At 44.4% G+C, this 23,036-nt stretch overlaps 2 protein-coding genes across 3 annotated transcripts in view; both read left to right on the plus strand.

Annotated features, from left to right (window-relative positions):
* The window catches only part of LOC120981622 (NACHT, LRR and PYD domains-containing protein 3-like), a 3,400,916-nt gene that overhangs the window by 1,748,230 nt on the left and 1,629,650 nt on the right, over positions 1 to 23,036 (plus strand). The gene's annotated exons all lie outside the window — the stretch shown is intronic.
* The window catches only part of LOC120981621 (antigen WC1.1-like), a 214,842-nt gene that overhangs the window by 66,088 nt on the left and 125,718 nt on the right, over positions 1 to 23,036 (plus strand). For both annotated transcript variants that reach the window (XM_040411189.1, XM_040411190.1), the window contains one exon: positions 19,679 to 19,987. In XM_040411189.1, coding sequence (XP_040267123.1) covers positions 19,679 to 19,987 — 309 coding nt within the window. The remainder of the gene's footprint in view (positions 1 to 19,678; positions 19,988 to 23,036) is intronic.

Below are 23,036 nucleotides of genomic sequence, written 5' to 3' on the forward strand. Positions count from 1 at the left end.
CAAGGGCGCAGTGTATTTTGGAGGACAATAGAGTAGACTACTGGGGAGTCTACATAACCCTGAGGCATTCTACACCATGTAATGTAAAAGCAAAAAGTGGCCGTGTCTCCTTGTCAACTGGGACAGAAAAAAAAATGCATTCATCAAATCAATAACAGAGAAAAACTCTGCATGGGCAGGAATAGCTGATAGCAGTGATGGCACGTGTGGAACCACAGGGGCTATGGGTAAAATAACAATCTTATAAATAACATCTACTTCAATAGGTTCCTTTAACAAGGTGACCCCTACAGTCATAAAAGTGAACTGTTCCTCAAGGTCACTGTCCACATCATGATGTGTATGTTCAGGTTTGGGAAAACATTTTTTTTTTGTGATCTAAGGCGCATGGGAGATATGACATCTCTAGTGTTAGAAATGTGTGAATTGCATTCTACATGTTCTCGTATCTCCAGGACAACAACTGGTCAATCCCAAACTGTCAGAAAATGCATTTTTAGCTCAGGAGCCACCCCCCCTCCCTTTACTGCTGTCACTCGAAGCCTTGTGTATGTAATGGACATAAGGAGAAGGAGGGGGGCAGGGAGCTGCGCTGTGGGCAGCGTCTGAACTATCACCCAACAGATGCTTTGAAGAAGAAGTGTGCACTGTGAAAGGACTCTAGAGTGTCAGCTCTTCTCCTCCTATCTTCTTCCCTTTTGAGCCAATTTAATAATACCTGAGCCTCAAAGTACTTTTTAATCTAAGTCAACTTTTAGAAGGGACAGATATCTCTGTGGGATATTTCCTAAATAGGGAGGAGGGGGCTTCTGGAGTGAACTCCTTGTCAATTCTTTTTCTAACTCATGTTTCTTTTTATATATATATATATATATATATATATATATATCCCTCCTGGTTCTCTGCCTTCTGCTTGTGAACCTTTTTATTTGGTCAATCATACCAGTATGGTGCACAAGTAAGGCAATTTTCCCTTCTTGACTGCATATACTGCATGTCCCACTGGGGGTCTGGACCATAATATGGGTAAGTCATATGTCACCCAAACATAACCTTTCACACCATATCCATATGGAAGGTGTCATTAGCCCCTTCCCGAGGGAACAAATTTATACTCTGTATTGCCGCTGTCCATCCTGGCATATTATCTACCCAGGGAGGAACTAAAGAATAATCAGTCCCACAGACTCGGGCTACTTAATCCCTACATGTTTCTCCTACATTCGGAGTGGAGAGACCTTTCCTTGCTTTGCACCCATGTCATATAACTTAATTGAGATGGAGGCAGAGCAAAATTTTCCCCAGAACTGGCTGTACAGAACCGTGAAGGACTTATGTCTATGCACAACCTCCTGCTCAACTGTCTGTTAGTATAATCCCTTAAAATAGTTACTTGCGTTCACTAGTTGCTGGGTGAGAAGGTCATCCAGGACACACACAATAAAGCTAGTACATTTTTCACAGTATCAATTGCTGCTTACCTTCAGCATAAAAAGTACTTAATGCTTTATAACATCATAACATAACAGAAAGTATAAGAAAGCGAAAGAAAAGAAGCCACAGACAGGGGGTGACAAGAGAAATCAAGGTGCAGACACTATATGAATTCTTCCCAAAAAAATTCCACTAGTAAATCCTTCCCCTCAAAGGATATATCTAATAAATACTTCCCCAAAGATTTTATCTGTGTGACCTGGCCAGGAGTCTATTTACAGTCTATCTTCCCTAAAGACAGACACCATTCTTTTTCATTCTATCTTCCCTAAAGATAGCTACCACATCTTTCAGAGTGTCTAAAGCGGATTCAAAATAGAAGCAACAGAAAATTTTACGGAAAGCATCGGAATGTCCCCAGTCGTTAGACAGGAATGTTCCGTTACTTACCGAATTCCTGTATTTTCTAATACACGGACGGAGCCCCCAACTGAAAGAATATATCCCGTCTCAATGCACCGTGATTTCATCCTTTGTCCCCGAAGACAGACGTCTGGAGAACATGTCAGTGACACAAGCAGTATGATGTCAGTAACAGTTCTATTTATTGATTGGTTGTACTGGCCTTATATACATCCATGCATACATACAAGAATAGCTGCAGCTCTCATTACAATAATAGCAGTTCCTTATACAGACAGCAACTCTTGTTATAATAATGCTGACTAGAAACTTTTCCTTATACAGAGAGGAGGTACATGTAAATATAGTCACCCTTCAATATGATGTCACCCAACCTCCTGTCCTTCATACAGATCATACAGCTAATTCTTGTTAACACTTCAGTACTTAATGTAGTACTTGAAGCTAGTACTTGCAGCTAATGAATTAGGCCAGCTAATGAGTCTGTCTCTATATATACACACACTCCTTCCCAAACTCCTCCCCCAGCAACAAATGTAACACCTTAGTGAGCTAGGCTCATTAGCAAACGCACAATAGCAAACAGCTGACCGAATTCCTTACCTCTTCTCAAGCAATGATCAGCAAAAACAACACAGATGAGCCAGTTGGAGACTCTAAGCCAATCTCTTGCAGTATCTCTTGAATCTCTTCAGTCTCCTGCAATATCTCTTTACTAGTACTTAATGTAGTACTTGAAGCTAGTACTTGCAGCTAATGAATTAGGCCAGCTAATGAGTCTGTCTCTATATATACACACACTCCTTCCCAAACTCCTCCCCAGCAACAAATGTAACACCTTAGTGAGCTAGGCTCATTAGCAAACGCACAATAGCAAACAGCTGACCGAATTCCTTACCTCTTCTCAAGCAATGATCAGCAAAAACAACACAGATGAGCCAGTTGGAGACTCTAAGCCAATCTCTTGCAGTATCTCTTGAATCTCTTCAGTCTCCTGCAATATCTCTTTACTAGTACTTAATGTAGTACTTGAAGCTAGTACTTGCAGCTAATGAATTAGGCCAGCTAATGAGTCTGTCTCTATATATACACACACTCCTTCCCAAACTCCTCCCCCAGCAACAAATGTAACACCTTAGTGAGCTAGGCTCATTAGCAAACGCACAATAGCAAACAGCTGACCGAATTCCTTACCTCTTCTCAAGCAATGATCAGCAAAAACAACACAGATGAGCCAGTTGGAGACTCTAAGCCAATCTCTTGCAGTATCTCTTGAATCTCTTCAGTCTCCTGCAATATCTCTTTACTGTACTTAATGTAGTACTTGAAGGTAGTACTTGCAGCTAATGAATTAGGCCAGCTAATGAGTCTGTCTCTATATATACACACACTGCTTCCCAAACTCCTCCCCCAGCAACAAATGTAACATCTTAGTGAGCTAGGCTCATTAGCAAACGCACAATAGCAAACAGCTGAACAAATTCCTTACCTCTTTTCAGGCAATGGTCAGAAAAAACAACACAGATGAGCCAGATGCAGACTCTAAGCCAATCTCTTGCAGTATGTCTTCAATCTCTTCAGTCTCCTGCAATATCTCTTTACTGTACTTAATGTAGTACTTGAAGGTAGTACTTGCAGCTAATGAATTAGGCCAGCTAATGAGTCTGTCTCTATATATACACACACTGCTTCCCAAACTCCTCCCCCAGCAACAAATGTAACACCTTAGTGAGCTAGGCTCATTAGCAAACGCACAATAGCAAACAGCTGACCAAATTCCTTACCTCTTTTCAAGCAATGGTCAGAAAAAACAACACAGATGAGCCAGATGAGCCTGTTAGCACCAGGTATAAAGAACCGTGCATTGGCCCAAGATCCTACTATAGCATGAAATAGTGCACTACTTTTAAACCGTCAGCTGATTCCACATAGATTTCTAGAGAACCTGTTCTGTTACACGCTGATACAAGTAGAGCCCCCCTGACATAGTGGAGAGGGTTTCAGCAGTAAGTTTGTGTTGACGTCACTGTTGATTTTGCCCTTCTTCTGATCCATCACAAGAACAAACCCATAAAAACTGATCCTGTCTGTTGAGCATCTGCCTTCACACGGTCAGCATTTGGTCAATAATCCATCAGTATTGCTGAGGCCAAGAAAAAACAGGAGTGGATCTAAAACAAAGATGGCACGTAATTGGAATATGTGCATTACTTCTGTGTTCTGTACCCACTCCTGCTTTTGGCTTCCAAATCATGAGCAAACCGTAATACAAAATGGGGACCATATGATACTAGGGTGACCACATTTCCTAACTGCCATTCAGGGACACTTACTTTCACAAGTGCATTCCGTCAAACTTATACTTGAGTCTGGGCCGGTTCTAGGTGAAATGGGGCCCTGGGGCGAAAAACAATAAGGCCCCCCCTATTACACTTGATGACTATTACAGAAGTAACTGTATATTGTGGGGCACGGTGTATGCTATATGTGTATAACATAAACATATTTCATATGAAAACTTACTTGGCTTGACCCTGGGGGATCTCGGACACCACTTCCACACTTTGGCCGCGGGCTCGGCGGAGCTGATGTTGTGTTTTATCCTAATGAGAAAGATTTCATAATAAGGATTTGGAGAAGGGGCAGAGGACAGAGAGGCTGGTGCTGCTACTAGGGGGCTCATACTATGGGGGAGTAATAAAGCCCACCATAATGCCCCCCAGTAGAAATATTTCTCCTTATAATGTGACAGTGCAAAAAATACCCCCTTGTAATGCCTCCAGTTGAGCTAATATCCCCATAGTGCCCCCATAATGTGACAGTATAAAATACCCCTATATAGGGCCCCCAGTAAATGCCCCCATAGTGCTCCTCTCCCCCCTCCCTCCTAGTGCCCCCCATAATGTACCAGTATAAAATGCCCCATTTATAGTGCCCCAGTAGATGCCCTCAGTGTCCCCCATAATTTGTAGGTATAAAATACCCCTTCTCAGTGCCCCCGTAGATGACCCCATAGTACTCCTCTCCCACCTTCCCCATAGTACCCACCATAATGTGTCCCAGTATAAAATGCCCCTATACAGAGCCCCCATATAAAATAACCATTCTTTGTGGCCTCAGTAGATGCCCCTATAGCGCCCACCAATAATGTGCAGTAATAAGTGCCCCCAATGTGCCAGTAATAAGTGCCCCCATAGATATCCCCCAATAATGTGCCAGTAGCCAGAGCCCCCCATCATGTGCCAGTAGCCATAGGCCCCCCATCATGTGCCAGTAGCCATAGCCCCCCATCATGTGCCAGTAGCCATAGGCCCCCCTATCATGTGCCAGTAGCCTGAGCCCCCCCATCAACATGTGCCAGTAGCCATAGGCCCACCGGCCCCCTATAATGTGCCAGTAGCCATAGGCCCCCCTATCATGTGCCAGTAGCCTGAGCCCCCCCATCAACATGTGCCAGTAGCCATAGGCCCACCAGCCCCCTATAATGTGCCAGTAGCCATAGGGCCCCCCTATAATGTGCCAGTAGCCATAGCCCCCCTATCATGTGCCAGTAGCCTGAGCCCCCATCAACATGTGCCAGTAGCCATAGGCCCCCCCTATAATGTGCCAGACTGCCAGTAGCCATTAGGCCCCCCCTATAATGTGCCAGAAGCCACAGGGCCCCCCTATCATGTCCCAGTAGCCATATTAGGCCCCCCCCATCATCATGTGCCAGGCCCAGTAGCCACCAGTACAGTATTGACAAAAAAAACAAAAAAACACTTATACTTACCTCCTTGGTCTGTCACCTGTGTCCCGCGCTGTACGGCTCAGGGTTCAGGCGGCGCGATGACGTCATCGCGCCGCCTGCGCCGGCCTCTGATAGGCTGCTGGCCTAGTGCCTGCAGCCTATCAGAGGAAGGGGAAGGGACACACCTCTCCCTCCCCTGCCCTGCTGCACAAGTGCACAGCCATCTGTATCGCTGTCCTGAGGACGGCGATACAGATGACTGGAGAAGATGAGCGCTTCCAGTCCAGAGTCCAGACCGGGACACTACATTGTCCCGGAATGAGGGTGACCGGGACCCGGGACAGACTCTCCAAATGCGGGACTGTCCCAGGCGATCCGGGACACGTGGTCACCCTATATGATACAAGCCTTACAGCTGCTCCAAAGACAGGATCCATTGTGTTTCTCTTTTTACGTTCTTCTGACAGATCAGAAGAAGGGTAAAATAAATGATGATGTCAACAAGGCCAAACAGGGACACTAGTGGTCCAGTCTCAGAGTGGTGAAGGTGGCAACAACGAAAGGAGTCTACATAATGGCCTCATCACAGAGTTGGGAGGGTGGCAACCACATGAACACCCCAAAATTTGTAGCATCAGGCCGCAGGTTCACCCCAATTAGACAATCAAGGATTAACTGATTTAGGCCTCTTTCACACTACCATATGGCTATTTCAGTGTTTTGCGGTCCGTTTTTCATGCATCCGTTGTTCCGTTTTTTTGTTTCCGTCTTTCCGTTCCGTTTTTCCGTATGGCATATACAGTAATTACATAGAACAAATTGGGCTGGGCATAACATTTTCAATAGATGGTTCCGCAAAAAATGGATACAGAAGACATACGGATGCATTTCCGTATGCATTCCGTTTTTTTTGCGGACCTATTGACTTTAATAGGGCCACGGAATGTGATTTGCTGCCAAATATAGGACATGTTCTATCTTTCAAAAGAACGGAAAAATGGAAATATGCAAACAGAATGCATACGGAGTACATTCCGTTTTTTTTGCGGACCCATTGAAATGAATAGTTCCGTATACGGAACGCAAAAAACGGCACGCAAAATGGAAACAAAAAACGGTAGTGTGAAAGAGGCCTTACTTTTGTGTAAAAAAAATGTGAACACCCGAAAATCTGTAGTATCAGGCCACAATTTCATCCCAGTTACACAATTAAGGATTAACAAATTTACTTATGTATAAAAGAATGTGAATACCCCAAAATCTGTAGTATTAGGCCGCAATTTATGCATAAAAGAATGGGAACACCTTAAAAACAGTATCATGCCGCAATTTCACCCCAATTAGAAAATTAAGGATTATTCTGACTCTGTTTGTTGTAATAGTGATTTATCCCTAGTAAGACCTCTATGCCTGGCCTGTATAAGCAGATATAATCACTGCGGACAATCCTTATCAGATAGCTTGAACTCACCAACACTGAGTTTATCCGTGTAAGTTGCTTTATTCTGCTTTATTCTGTAAGCCAGATAACAGAGTACAGCAGAACAGATGGATTCCGGTATTGTGCGGTCAAAAGATGATGCTTTTGTAAGCTTCCATGAGAATACATATGTACCTGTGCAAATCCCTGGAGCAGTATGAAGAAACAGGACGTGAGGTACACAGAAGAAGGGGTGGAGCAATGAAACAAATGACATATATCACAAACAGAAAAACAAGAGCAATACCAAAAACTGCCACTAGATGGGAGCATATAACCAAATATAGAATATATGAATGGCTCAATGAAACAAACTATATATATTTTAACTGCGTAGCAGCACAAGGATTTACGGAATTACTTATGTATAAAATAACGTAAACCCCCAAAATCTGTAGTATGAGGCAGCAATCTCACCCCAATTACACAATTAAAGATTAATGGATTTACTTATGTATAAAAGAATGTGAACACCAAAATCAGCAGGAATGTGGTCCCTACCCAGCCACACAAGCAACATGGCCTGTTGATGGCAATGCTGCCTCTGCGTTCTTAAGCTGTAAGTCCTGTGCCAATGTCCTTCTCTGCCTCCTCCTCCTCAACCTTGTCCTCAGCCTCCACTGCACGCACAATTTGGAGTGTTCTTCCATCATACCACCTGTGCAGAGCACAGAGGTGTCATGCGGTTCTGCACTTGGTTTGCCTGGGTGAATGGAGTCACGCCGGAGAGGAACTGCTCTATGTACTTCAAGAAGAAATCAAAACCTGTCTCTCTCCTCGCCAACTATAGATCGGAACTATGGTCACCGACAACAGTAAGAACATCATGTTAGAGCCTTATCAAGGAGGGCTGACCAATTTTCCCTGTATGGCGCGCATCTTTAATCTGGTTGTAAAGCGGTTCCTGAAGTCTTCCACCCAACTGCAAGACATCCTGAAAATGGCTAAGAAACTGTGAATGCACTTCAGCCACTCTTACAATGCAAAACACACCCTCCCTAATCTGCAAAGGCAGAATTTAGCGTTCCACAACATAGCCTGATATGCAGCGTTTCCACCCTTCACATGTTGGACCAACTATATGAGCAGAGGAAGGCAGTAAATGATTTCTTAATGAAGCAGGCGGACAGGAGCACTCCCCTGTGTAACTTCAATTTTAATCAGTGGCAGCTCATGTTTGACACCTGCTGTTTGTTTAGGCCCTTTGAGGAGGCCACTTTATTTGTCAGTCGCCAGGACTACGGGATGAATATTGTCATTTGACTGCTTCACATCCTGGAGCAGATACTAATAAATCTGGCTTGCCAGGGGACATGAGATGTGGCATCTACATCTCATGGCCACCTAATCCCTGTGGCAGCTGAACTGGTGGAGGAGAATGAGGATGAGGACATTCACGCACAATCAATGTATACAGAAATGGGTGGGTTTTCTGCACAAGTGACAGGAGAGGAGCAGGAGCAGCTAGTGGGCGATAAGGAAGACCAGGCAGATGACCCCAAAACACTGTGGCAGTATGTAATGGAGATGGAGGCAGGGAGTCACTCCATGTGCCTTGCGCAAATGGCTAGATGCATGATCAGTTGCTTGCGTAGTGACAGCAGTATTTTCACCATTCGGCAGAAAAATGACTACTGGCTCTCCACCATGTTAGATGCTCCCTACCACTCAAAATGGGGGCCTTTTTTCCACCTGCAGAGAGGGAAGATAAACTTAACTACTATGGACATTCTATGTAGTTAGTTGGCCTCTGCCTATGTGCTCCATCGCCCATCCACACGAAGATCTGACAGGGGGGCTCTCTGCGCTCACGCTCCACTGCCATGACTGCTGGTACGTTCATGCCCGGCCAGTAGTGTAGCAACAGAGCGGGTTTTTAGTGAGGCGGGAGTTACCACAAGGAGAAGGAGACTGACCTTCATAAAGATGAATCAGGATTTCCACACGCCAGTGCCTGATGCATCAGACTAGATCATTCTGGGTGCCATACCAAAACCTTTTGAAAAAAGACCTGTTTCTTCTGTTCACCTGCTTTAGCCACCATGCTGCCACCCACCTGATGCCACACACCTGCTACCATTGCTACCATCTTCTCCTACTGCCGCCCACCATCTTGTGCTGTTACTGCCACTGCTGTTGCCCCCTACCTTGCCACTCTGTAACAAGGCCACTATGTTGACTCCTCATGCAGTTGCCACCCTCACCAGTCTGAGACTGACCACTGTGTTGACTCCTAATGTGGTTGCCATCCTTACCAGTTTGTGACTGACCACTATTGGATCCTCATGCAGTTGCCACCTCACCACTCTGTGACTGGGCCATTATCTTGACTCCTCATGTGGTTTCCACCCCTACCACTCTGTGACTGGGCCACTATCTTGACTCCTCATGTGGGTGCCACTCTCCTCACTCTATGACAGAGCTACTAGTGTCCCTGTTTGGCCTTGTTCACATCACCATTTATTTTATCCTTTTAGTGATCTGTCAGAAGGATGGGAAAATTAAAAACACAATAGATCCTGTCCTTAGAGCATCCGTTAGACCTTAATCACACGGTCCCTATTTTGCATCAGGATATACTCATTATTTGGAAGCCAAAAGCATGGGTAGGAAAAAAACACAAAAGACAAGCAAATATTCCAATCATGTGTCATCCTAGTGTTGTATCTTCTCCTGTTTTTTTTGGCCATACAATACAAATAGATTGCTGACCATGTGAAGGCGGATGCTTAAAAGACAGGATCCATTTTTGGGGGGGTTCGTCCTGTGATGGATCAAAAGAAGGGGAAAATAAACAGTGTTGTCAACACAAACTTACTGCTGACACCCTCTCCACTCTGGCAGGGGGACACTACTTGTATCAGCGTGTAACAGAACAGGTTCTGTAGAAGTCTATGTGGAATCAGCTTAAGGTGTAAAAGCAGTGCACTATTTCACTTGATAGTAGAATCTTGGGCCACTGCACAGTTCTTCATACCTGGCGCTAACATTGACCTGTAAGGCTAAGTTCACACTTGAGTTATTTGGTCAGTTTTGGCACCGAAAATTCACAAATAAGTGAAGTGTGCTCTGATTCTAAGAATGAGATGCATTCAGATGCAAAGTAACTGTTTCACTTCCACAGCAAACTCCCTATGCATGTTTATGCAATGCACAGTGTTCTACACCACTATACAGGCTCTCTGCAGCCAGGAAATAACAGTTTTTTAACACCATTGATCATGACAAAATTCAAATTAAATCAAATATTTGGGGGAATTTTAGTGAACCGTCCAAATCGAATTTTTTAAAACTTCACTCATCTCTACTAGGAAACTTCACAAGGCTCCCAACTGCCACAGTAACTCATGTGAACAATCAGCTCTCGAGTGGGTGACATGTTTAAAGTGCTTCTGCTGTACATGTCCTACAGATGTTGTCACTGGGTAACTGTCAGGGATGATGTTGCAGATAGCTGGAAGTTATGAATAAACGTCCGACTGGCTTGATCCCAAACTAAGGAGCATATAGGTGACCCCTATAAAACCCTAAGAGCTCACCCTGACTGCTAAGCACATACAAGTGTCTCAAAGGTAGACGATTGTATGCCCCCGTACCTAGACTGTGTGACACATGAAAACCCTATAATAGTGAGGGGACACGACCACCGACTCCCTGCACTTCATACGGAGGGAGTCACCTAGAATCAAGACAGCAAGGAAACACAATACATGAAAGGACTTATCTGAACAAGCAGTAGCAGAAGCTTTCAGCAGTGAACACTTCAATCCAGGAAGTAGTATAAACCACAAAGTGAGGCAGTATGGGAGGGAATATTAAAGGGAGGCAATTAGTGTAAATAGCTGACAGCTGGGAGAAGGAAAGTAGATGACAAAGTGAAACCAAAACAAAGAACATCATGCAAGAGGTAGAGAAGGACGTCTGTCAGACCTTCTCACAGAAGTGGCGGTGACAGTAATTAATAGATCTTGATTAGTGTTGGGCAAGCATGCTCGGCTGAACACCTTTTTTACTTGAGCCAATAAATGCGCAGGGAACACCTTTTTTACTGCTACGCAGCCAATAAACGTGCGGGGAAGTACTGCCACTCACTGTAATGCCGTAGCCATGTTGGTTACTGGCGTTACAGTGATTGGCTGGCCGGAACACGTCATCGGGTGCTATATAGCACCCGAAGACACGTGGTTCAGCTCAGACTTAGACAGGGCGAGCTGCTCCAGGGCGAGCTGCTCCAGAAGAGACAGATAGTGTAGGGAGAGGAATTGTGTTTTAATTTTTAGGGAGTTTTGAGTGTTGAAAGGTGTTAGAGACCCAACAGTCCTTTTAAGGACTATCGTTTTATTCTGGCTGCGAAATATAATAGCGCAACGTGCACTAAATTGCGTGCATTGTTTGGCTGCTGGTGACAGCAGTGACATTACCTATGCTATATCTCCTGTATAACCTTAGCCGCTGGTGACAGCAGCGACATTACCTGCGCTACATCTTCTGTATAACGTTAGCCGCCGGTGATAGCAGTGACCTGCGCTACATCTCCTGTATAACGTTTGCGCATCCTAAATATCAGTGACATTCCCTGTAATTTTTTTATTAGCCGCTGGTGACAGCAGCGACATTACCTGCATTACTTCTCCTGTATAACGTTTGCACATCCTAAATATCAGTGACATTCAGTTTAATGTTTTTGTGCATACAATTACAAAACCTGCGCTACTGTACGTGTGACATACTTGCAAGCATATGTACCATTTAATAGGCTCAAGGCAAGCAGTAAGGGATGGGGAAGTGGCCTTGCTGCTGATGTTGCACGCAGAGGCCATGGCCCTGGGCGCGGTGAAACTGTGCCTGCTGCCAGAGTGCAAGAAGCTCACTCATCCACGATACCTAGCTTCATGTCCCAGTTTAAATGGTGGCGCAGGACACCACTCTCGAAGTCAGACCAGTGCGACCAGCTGGTCGGTTGGATTGCAGCAGATAATGCTTCCAGTGGGATAAGCACCACCCTGTCTTCCACAAAGTCTAGTCTCAGTAGCCAAGAGTCTGGTCAACAGAATCCTCACCCTGATCCTCCTTCCTCCCACCATGTAGAGTCTTGCCAAACAAGTGATCCCAGACTTGGATATTCTGAGGAGCTCTTTTCATCACCATTCCTTGATTTGGGCCTCTTGCCCAGCCCGCTTGAAGAGGGACATGAGGAGATTGTGTGCACTAATGCCCAAACTCTTGAGCATCCACAGTCACAAGAAGATGACAATGGGGAACGGCAACTAGTGTTTCACGAGGTGGATGATGATTATGAGACACAGTTGCCAATAAGTCAACGGCAATTAGTGTCTCAAGAGGTTGATGATGAGGATGAGACACAGTTGTCAATAAGTGAGGTTCTTGTTAGGTCAATCAATCAGGAGGATGATCAGAGTGAGGAAGTTGAAGAGGAGGTGGTGGACGATGAAATCACTGACCAAACCTGGGAAGGTGGCAAGCCGAGCGAGGACAGCAGTACAGAGGGGGAGGGATTCGCAGAACTGCAACAGGCTGGAAGAGGCAGTGGGGTGGCAAAAGGGATAAGGCGGGCCACACTAAACAGGCCCGCAACTGTTCCCCGGATCACCCTCTTGTGGCAATCTCCCTTGCCAAGGGGTAGGTGTTCCGCAGTCTAAAGCTTTTTTGAGGAAAGTGCAGATGATAAAAGAATTGTCATTTGCAACCTGTGCCATACCAAAATGAGCAGGGGCATGAACACTAGCAACCTCACCACCACCAGAATGATCCGCCACATGGAATCAAAGCACCCTAATAGGTTGGCCGAACGCCTGGGTCCACAATCAGTGTCTGCGGGTCACACCACTGCCTCCTCTTCCCCGGATGCCTCCTGCCCTGCACCTGGACTTTCGCAAGCACCATCAACTAGCACATCCACTTCTGTGTCCCAGTGCAGCGTACAGATGTCCATACCCCAGGCCTTTGAACAAAAGTGCAAATACCCAGCCACCCACCCACAGGCCATAGCACTAAATGCGCACCTTTCCAAATTGCTGGCCCTGGAAATGTTGCCATTTAGGCTTGTGGACACTGAGGCTTTACGCAGCCTGATGGCGGTGGCCGTCCCTTATTACTCAGTCCCCAGCCGCCACTATTTTTCCAGGTGTGCCGTCCCCGCCTTATACCATCATGTGTCCCGTAACATCACCCGTGCCCTGACCAACGCAGTTATTGGGAAGGTCCACTTAATGACTGACACATGGACAAGTGCTTTTGGCCAGGGACGATACATTTTCCTGATGGCACACTGGGTGAACGTTGTGGAGGCCGGGAGCGAGTCGTACCCTGGGATGGCACAGGTACTACTGACACCAAGGATTGTGGGCCCTACTTCCATCAGGATTTCCCCTACATTAGTGGCTGCAACCCCTGATTCTCCTCCTCCTCCTTCTCCACTTCCACCTTTTGGATTATTATCTTGCAGCAACAGTCAGCCATCAGTCAGTAGCTGGAAGCAGTGTAGCACTGCAGTGGGGAAGCGCCAACAGGCTGTGCTGAAACTAATATGTTTAGGTGACAAACAGCACACCGCTGCAGAGCTGTGGCAGGATATAAGGAACCAGACTGAGCTGTGGCTCTCGCCACTCAACCTACAGCCAGGCATGGTTGTGTCTGATAATGGCCATAAATTGGTGGCAGCTTTGGAGCTTGGCAAGCTCACACACATGTAATAACAGGAAACAACCTGTTTTAAAATGTAGCCTTTAATCTAATTTAAACAGCTCACACACATACCATGCCTAGCCCACGTGTTCAACTTAGTGGTTCAGCGGTTTCTCAAAACCTACCCCAATTTGCCTGAGCTACTGGTGAAGGTGCGCCGTGTGCGTGCCCATTTCTGAAAGTCAACTACAGCTTTCGCCGGTCTGTCAACGCTGCAGCAGCGCTTGCAATTGCCAGCTCACTGTTGTGGGACTTGAGTACGCGTTGGAACTCGACGTTCCACATGTTGGCCAGGCTTTGTAAGCAGCAGAGGGTAGTAGTGGAATACCAGCTGCAACATGGTCGTGGCCTTTCCAGTCAGCCTCCGCGAGTAGTGGGCATAGATATCTGACCTCTGTGAGGTTTTAAGAAACTTTGAGGAATCAACACAGATGGTTAGCGGCGATAACGCTATAATCAGCGTAACCATCCCACTATTGTGTCTACTCAAACGCTCGCTGCTCACAATTAAGGCCGACGATTTGCATGTGGAAGAGGTGGAAATGGGGGGAAGACATTACACAGGGTGATAGCCAGACCACCCTCAGTTCGTCTTCTCAGCGCAAATTGGATGATGATGAGAAGGAGGAGAAGGATTGCCTCTGCTACAGAGGGTCGTACCCACAACAGGTTTATTCTATCTGTTCAGCGTGGATGGGCCAAAAAGGAGGAAGAGGATGAGGAGATTGAGAGTCATCCTCCTGATGAGGACAGCAAAGTCTTGTCTGTTGGGACTCTGGCATACATGGCTGACTTTATGTTATGCTGCCTTTCCCGTGTCCCTTGCGTTATAAGCATTTTGGCCAACACCGATTATCGGTTGTTCACCCTTTTCGACCCCCGCTACAAAGAGAACTTCTCATCTTTTATACCTCTGGTGGAGAGGACCAGCAAAATGGTGCAATACCAGAAGGTTCTTGTGGAAAAATTGCTCCCAAAATTTCCAGCTGGCAACGCTGGCAGCAGAGTACGTACAGTTGTGTTCAAAATAATAGCAGTGTGTTTAAAAAAGTGAATAAAGCTTTTAATAGCTTTAATTTCCATACACGCAAATGCATTGGGAACACTACACATTGTATTCCAAATCAAAACATGAAGAAAAATATATCAAATTTGTGTTGTTCCTCTAATAAAAATAAAGAAAAGTGAATATTAGACTGTTCAAAAAAAATAGCAGTGTTTGTATTCTTCTTTACAAACTCAAACATTTACTATATAAACTGAAAAATGTTTAAAGATTATTCTGAGAACTGCTGTACATCTGTGTTGCATGGAGTCAATCAACTTCTGGCACCTGTAAACAGGTATTCCAGCCTAGGATGATTGGACTACATTCCACAGTTCTTCTTTGTTTCTTGGTTTTGCCTCAGAAACTGCATCTTTGACGTCACCCCACAAGTTTTCTATTGGATTAAGATCCAGGGATTGGGCTGGCCACTCCATAACGTCAATCTTGTTTGTCTGGAACCAAGATGTTGCACGTTTACTGGTGTGTTTGGGGTCGTTGTCTTGGTAGAACACTCATTTCAAGGGCATTTCCTCTTCAGCATAAGGCAGCATGACCTCTTCAAGTATTCTGATGTATTCAAACTGATCTATGATCCCTGGTATGTGATAAATAGGCCCAACACTGTAGTATGAGAATCATCCCCATATCATGATGCTTGCTCCACCATGCTTCACTGTCTTCACAGTGTCCTGTGGCTTGAATTCAGTGTTTGGGGGTCATCTGACAAACTGTCTCCGGCCACTAGACCCAAAAAGAACAATCTTACTTTCATCAGTTCACAAAATGTTGCGCCATTTCTCATTAGGTCAGTCAATGTGCTCTTTGGCAAATTGTAACCTCTTCAGCACATGTCTTTTTTTCTACAGTGGGACTTTGCGGGAGCTTCTTGCAGATAGCTTGGCTTCACATAGGTGTCTTCTAATTGTAACAGTACTCACAGGTAACCTTAGACCTTCTTTGATCTTCCTGGAGCTGATTGTTGGCTGAGTCCTTGCCATGTTGGCTATTCTTCTTTCCATTCGAATGGTAGTTTTTTGCTTTCTTCCACGTCTTTCAGGTTTTGGTTGCCATATTTGCAATCATTTTAGCTGAGCAGCCTATCATTTTCTGTACTTCTTTATATGTTTTCCCCTCTCGAATCAACTTTTTAATCAAGGTACGCTGTTCTTCTGAACAATGTCTGGAATTACCCATTTTCCTCAGAATTTCAGAGAGAACTGCACTGTAAGCAATAGTAAAAGTCCAGCTCACCTGCATCAGCAATTTAGAGAGTGCACGGATGGGAAGAGGCCCAGACTCATGTACTTAAAAGGAAGATATCCAGCACCTCAATTTTTCGTGCTTGACGATGTTTATTCCACAAACCAAATGTACAGCGGTGAGAAAATCCTCAAAGTACAAGCCCCAATACGGTCTACGCGTTTCGAACCAGGTGGTTCTTAATCATGACCTGAGGTTGGGTCTCTTGGATTTCTATTACTCTACTACACCTGCTAGTAAATTATTTGCCATGTACAGTCGTGGCCAAAAGATTTGAGAATGACACAAATATTAGTTTTCACAAAGTTTGCTGCTAAACTGCTTTTAGATCATTGTTTCAGTTGTTTCTGTGATGTAGTGAAATATAATTACACGCACTTCATACGTTTCAAAGGCTTTTATCGACAATTACATGACATTTATGCAAAGAGTCAGTATTTGCAGTGTTGGCCCTTCTTTTTCAGGACCTCTGCAATTCGACTGGGCATGCTCTCAATCAACTTCTGGGCCAATTCCTGACTGATAGCAACCCATTCTTTCATAATCACTTCTTGGAGTTTGTCAGAATTAGTGGGTTTTTGTTTGTCCACCCGCCTCTTGAGGATTGACCACAAGTTCTCAATGGGATTAAGATCTCGGGAGTTTCCAGGCCATGGACCCAAAATGTCAACGTTTTGGTCCCCGAGCCACTTAGTTATCACTTTTGCCTTATGGCACGGTGCTCCATCGTGCTGGAAAATGCATTGTTCTTCACCAAACTGTTGTTGGATTGTTGGAAGAAGTTGCTGTTGGAGGGTGTTTTGGTACCATTCTTTATTCATGGCTGTGTTTTTGGGCAAAATTGTGAGTGAGCCCACTCCCTTGGATGAGAAGCAACCCCACACATGAATGGTCTCAGGATGCTTTACTGTTGGCATGACACAGGACTGATGGTAGAGCTCTTCTTTTCTTCTCTGGACAAGCCTTTTTCCAGATGCGACAAACAATCGGAAAGAGGCTTCATTGGAGAATATGACTTTGCCCCAGTCCTCAACAGTCCATTCACCAAACTTTCTGCAAAAGATCAATCTGTCCCTGATGTTTTTTTTGGAGAGAAGTGGCTTCTTTGCTGCCCTTCTTGACACCAGGCCATCTTCCAAAAGTCTTCGCCTCACTGTGCGTGCAGATGCGCTCACACCTGCCTGCTGCCATTCCTGAGCAAGCTCTGCACTGGTGGCACTCCGATCCCACAGCTGAATCCTCTTTAGGAGACGATCCTGGCGCTTGCTGGACTTTCTTGGACGCCCTGAAGCCTTCTTAACAAGAATTGAACCTCTTTCCTTGAAGTTCTTGATGATCCTATAAATTGTTGATTGTTGTGCAATCTTAGTAGCCACAATATCCTTGCCTGTGAAGCGATTTTTATGCAACGCAATGATGGCTGCACGCGTTTCTTTGCAGGTCACCATGGTTAACAATGGAAGAACAATGATTTCAAGCATCACCCTCCTTTTAACATGTCAAGTCTGCCATTTTAACCCAATCAGCCTGACATAATGATCTCCAGCCTTGTGCTCGTCAACATTCTCACCTGAGTTAACAAGACGATTACTGAAATGATCTCAGCAGGTCCTTTAATGACAGCAATGAAATGCAGTGGAAATTTTTTTTGGGATTAAGTTAATTTTCATGGCAAAGAAGGACTATGCAATTCATCTGATCATGCTTCATAACATTCTGAAGTATATGCAAATTGCTATTATAAAAACTTAAGCAGCAACTTTTCCAATTTCCAATATTTATGTAATTCTCAAAACTTTTGGCCACGACTGTAGAAATATCATTTCTACCAAAAACAGTGAATAATCAGGTTAGTGATGTCTGACTGCTATTATTTTGAACACAACTGTAGTTCCTCGGGCAACTGAGGAGGGGAGATGAGGGGAACACACAGCAGTTCCAACAGAGGCAGGGCAACACTCTCCAAGGCGTGGGACAGTTTTATGACACTCCGCCAGCAACCTCACCCTGATGCGCGGCCTAGTGTCACAAGGAGAGAAACGTTTTGGAAGATGGTGAAGGAGTATGTAGCAGACAGTGTCAGCATCCTCAATGATCCCTCTGTGCCTTACAACTATTAGGTGTCCAAGCTGGACATGTGGCACGAACTGGCGCTCTACGCCTTAGAGGTGCTGGCCTGCCCCACCGCCAGCGTTTAGTCAGAGCGGGTATTTAGTGCTGCTGGGGCATAATAACTGATAAGCGCATCCGACTGTCAACTGAAAATGCTGACATGTTGACTCTTCTCTAAATGAACAAGGCCTGGATTTCCCCTGACTTCTCTACTCCACCAGAGGAAAACGGCTGAACATAAAGGCACTTTAAATGTGGATTTTATGGTGTATTGAATACACTGTATTCCCATGCACCCCTTCCACCACAAAAAAGGGTATATGGTTCATTCTCCCTTTTCTTGTCCTCCTCCTCCATCATATCAACATGCTTATTAGGCTGCCCCCGCTACTCATGTTTTAGAGAGTCAGATCAGCAGCAGACCCTCACCCCAAATTTTTTAGATGGTCAGCTCAGCAGCAGACCCTCAACCCAAAATTTTTAGAGGTTCACCAGCAGGCCCTTGCTCCTAATGTTTTAGAGAGTCACCAGCAGGCCATCAGTCATAATTTTTCAAGGGTGTGTATGATGCCCTTCTTTTATGTGTAATAAAGGGTGTATTGGAGTGCTGGTTTCTTGTAATTTTTGGCAGCCCTTTCACTTAGTGCATAGGCTTTATGAGTGTAGGAGTTCCACAACCTGAACAATTGTACCACAATGTGAATGAGGCCCTCCTCTATGTGATATACAGTTGTATCGGAGTGCCTCTTCTTTGTACTTTTTGGCAGCACTTGCAAGTAAATATACAGGGAAGAATGTTTCCTAACAATTTTTCCTCTAAAATCGATTTTATCTTCGGTTTTGTGCGTATTATTGTTAGTCTATAAAAGTGGCGTTCTACTCGGACAACATCGTTCCCAGCAGCGACCTGGGAGTCCAAGATGCATCCAGACATACTCCCCATGCTGTTCCCAAACCATTTTGGTGATGTTTCCATACATTTATGACCTTTTCCTGTGAACCAGGCACCCTCCCCTCTTCAGAGCAGAGGGTGCCTGGTTTACTGCTCGGGTTCTCCCATTGACTTCCATTATACTCGGGTGTTCGGTAGAGCACCCGAGCATCCCAAGGTGTTCTACTCGAGCACCTGAGCACTTTGGTGCTCCATCAACACTAATCTTGATACTAGATCACATCTATCACTGCCGCACTATGTATGACTGATGTGTCATGTTTTATATTTAGGAACACGTTCGCTCTACATGAAACAGAAAAGAAAAAACAAAAGCGAGCTGGCTCTGCTATCTATAAAATTATTTATTAACAACAGACATAAAATACTATAAATAAAAGGCTAGCTACGCGTTTCAGTGGTGGGCCGCCACCTTCATGTTTTATAATGACACTGAGTGGGGGAAGGGACAAGTGTTCATTGGGTTCGTATTCATCACGTGTAATATGTAAAGAAGACTGTACAGTAATGTCTTCCATGATTTCTTATCATCAGGTCACAGAGAATACAGACTAGCCGATGGTCCCACTACTTGCTCAGGACATTTAGAAGCCCTCCATGGTGATACTTGGGGATCGGTTTGTGAGATTGACCAGGACTTTAGAGCTGCCAATGTACTTTGTAAAGAACTTGGATGTGGAGAAGCAGTGCCATCATTAGTCACCTATACAAGAAGACCTAGACAGATATGGACAGAACAAATCCATTGTGTTGGTAATGAGTCCAGACTGTTTGACTGTTTAAGAGAACCTGGGGTAGAAGGAAACTGCACCAAGCCAAGTCCTCCCTCCATCCAGTGCAAAGGTAAGTAATACATGTCATGATATGGTGGGATTGTAATCATGTTGTTTAATATTGTTTAAAGGAAATATAGAGTCAGAAAATAACACTTTATTCAAGTTTTTATTCAAAGCGGTATCTTTCAAAATTCTTCAGTCTTCAGTTGATCATTAGAGCGAGCTGTCAATTGACTACCAATTATTGTAGCCGTCATAGAGCACACACCCTGCTACACTGTTTGTACAGACTCCATATCTGCAATATGTAAGCACAAGTTTTTCTCACTAGACAGTTAGTCTTGGGGACCACTGTCATAGTATTTCTCAAGGAAAGTTATTAAAATTTATATTCCCAACATTAAAATATTGGAGGATGAAGAGGGAGAATTTTTGTCTCTTGAAACCTAGAGATTTCTCTCTTTCTTCGTATTCCGTCCCTTTTATTCAGTTCCTAGACTGCTGTCTTTGTTTCATATATTATCCACTTATTCTGTGTATTACATACACACCGTGCAGTCCTTTATACACCCCAGGAGTAACATACAACCCTCACAAATACTTACAGATGTAGCCAGGCTAAAATGGACTCGTCACAGTAATATCTTGTGACAAAAGCCATTAACTTTTTCTTGCCATTGTTTACTTTTAGCTCGGCTGCAGCTGTATATATAAAAATACTTTACTGATATGATAGAGGTGACAAGGCAATAGATATTACATGAAGATACAAATACAAGACATTACGCAGAGAACACCACCACACACAGCTGCTTCATGTCCTGCTCTCCCTGGATACTAAGCAAATGTGGCCAGTAACACGTACAGTACAGACCAAAAGTTTCGACACACCTTCTCATTCAAAGAGTTTTCTTTATTTTCATGACTATGAAAATTGTAGATTGACACTGAAGGCATCAAAACTATGAATTAACACATGTGGAATTATATACATAACAAACAAGTGTGAAACAACTGAAAATATGTCATATTCTAGGTTCTTCAAAGTAGCCACCTTTTGCTTTGATTACTGCTTTGCAAACTCTTGGCATTCTCTTGATGAGCCTCAAGAGGTAGTCCCCTGAAATGGTTTTCACTTCACAGGTGTGCCCTGTCAGGTTTAATAAGTGGGATTTCTTGCCTTATAAATGGGTTTGGGACCATCAGTTGCGTTGAGGAGAAGTCAGGTGGATACACAGCTGATAGTCCTACTGAATAGACTGTTAGAATTTGTATTATGGCAAGAAAAAAGCAGCTAAGTAAAGAAAAACGAGTGGCCATCATTACTTTAAGAAATGAAGGTCAGTCAGTCAGCTGAAAAATTGGGAAAACTTTGAAAGTAAGGGCTATTTGACCATGAAGGAGAGTGATGGGGTCCTGCGCCGGATGGCCTGGCCTCCACAGTCACCGGACCTGAACCCAATCGAGATGGTTTGGGGTGAGCTGGACCGTAGAGTGAAGGCAAAAGGGCCAATAAGTGCTAAGCATCTCTGGGAACTCCTTCAAGACTGTTGGAAGACCATTTCAGGGGACTAACTCTTGAAGCTCATCAAGAGAATGCCAAGAGTGTGCAAAGCAGTAATCAAAGCAAAAGGTGGCTACTTTGAAGAACCTAGAATATGACATATTTTCAGTTGTTTCACACTTGTTTGTTATGTATATAATTCCACATGTGTTAATTCATAATTTTGATGCCTTCATAGTCATGAAAATAAAGAAAACTCTTTGAATGAGAAGGTGTGTCCAAACTTTTGGTCTGTACTGTATGTACAGTGGGACAAAAAAGTATTTATCAGCCACCAATTGTGCAAGTTCTCCAATTAAAAAGATGAGAGAGGCCTGTAATTTTCCTTATAGTTATACCTCAACTATGAGAGACATAATGAGAAAAAACAAATCCATAAAATCACATTGTCAGATTTTTAAAGAATTTATTTGCAAATTATGGTGGAAAAGAAGTATTTGGTCAGAAACAAAAGTTCATCTCAATACTTTGTTGTATACCCTTTGTTGGCAATGACAGAGGTCAAACGTTTTCTGTAAGTCTTCACAAGGTATTCACACACTGTTGCTGGTATTTTTGCCTATTCCTCCATGCAGATCTCCTCTAGAGTAGTGATGTTTTGGGGCTGTTGCTGGGCAACACGGACTTTCAATTCCATCCTAAGGTTTTCTATGGGGTTGAGATCTGGAGAGTGGAGACTGGCTAGGCCACTCCGGGACCTTGAAATGCTTCTTACAAAGCCACTCCTTCGTTGCCAGGGCGGTGTGTTTGGGATCATTGTCATGCTGAAAGACCCAGCCACGTTTCATATTCAATGCCCTTGCTGATGTAAGGAGGTTTTCACTCAAAATCTCACGATACATGGCCCCATTCACTCTTTCCTTTACACGGATCAGTCGTCCTGGTCCCTTTGCATAAAAAACAGCCCCAAAGCATGATGTTTCCACCCCCATGCTTCACAGTAGGTATGGTGTTCTTTGGATGCAACTCAGCATTCTTTCTCCTCCAAACACGACGAGTTGAGTTTTTACCAAAAAGTTCTACTTTGGTTTCATCTGACCATATGACAATCTCCCAATCCTCTTCTGGATCATCCAAATGCTCTCTAGCAAACTTCATAAGGGCCCGGACATGTACTGGCTTAATCAGGGGGACACGTCTGGCACTGCAGGATTTGAGTCCCTGGCGGCGTAGTGTGTTACTGATGGTAGCCCTTTGTGGGGTTCTGGGATTTTTGCTCACCGTTCTTGTGATCATTTTGACCCCACGGGGTGAGATCTTGCATGGAGCCCCAGATCAAGGGAGATTATCAGTGGTCTTTTATTTCTTCCATTTTCTAATAATTGCTCCCACAGTTGATTTCTTCACACCAAGCTGCTTGCCCATTGCAGATTTAGTCTTCCCAGCCTGGTGCAGGTCTACAATTTTGTTTCTGGTGCTCTTCGACAGCTCTTTGGTCTTGGCTATAGTGGAGTTTGGAGTGTGACTGTTTGAGGTTGTGGACAGGTGTCTTTTATACTGATAACAAGTTCAAAATAGGTGCCATTAATACAGGTAATGAGTGGAGGACAGA

The sequence above is a fragment of the Bufo bufo genome, chromosome 11 (assembly GCF_905171765.1).
Source record: "Bufo bufo chromosome 11, aBufBuf1.1, whole genome shotgun sequence".
Classification (NCBI taxonomy): domain Eukaryota; kingdom Metazoa; phylum Chordata; class Amphibia; order Anura; family Bufonidae; genus Bufo; species Bufo bufo.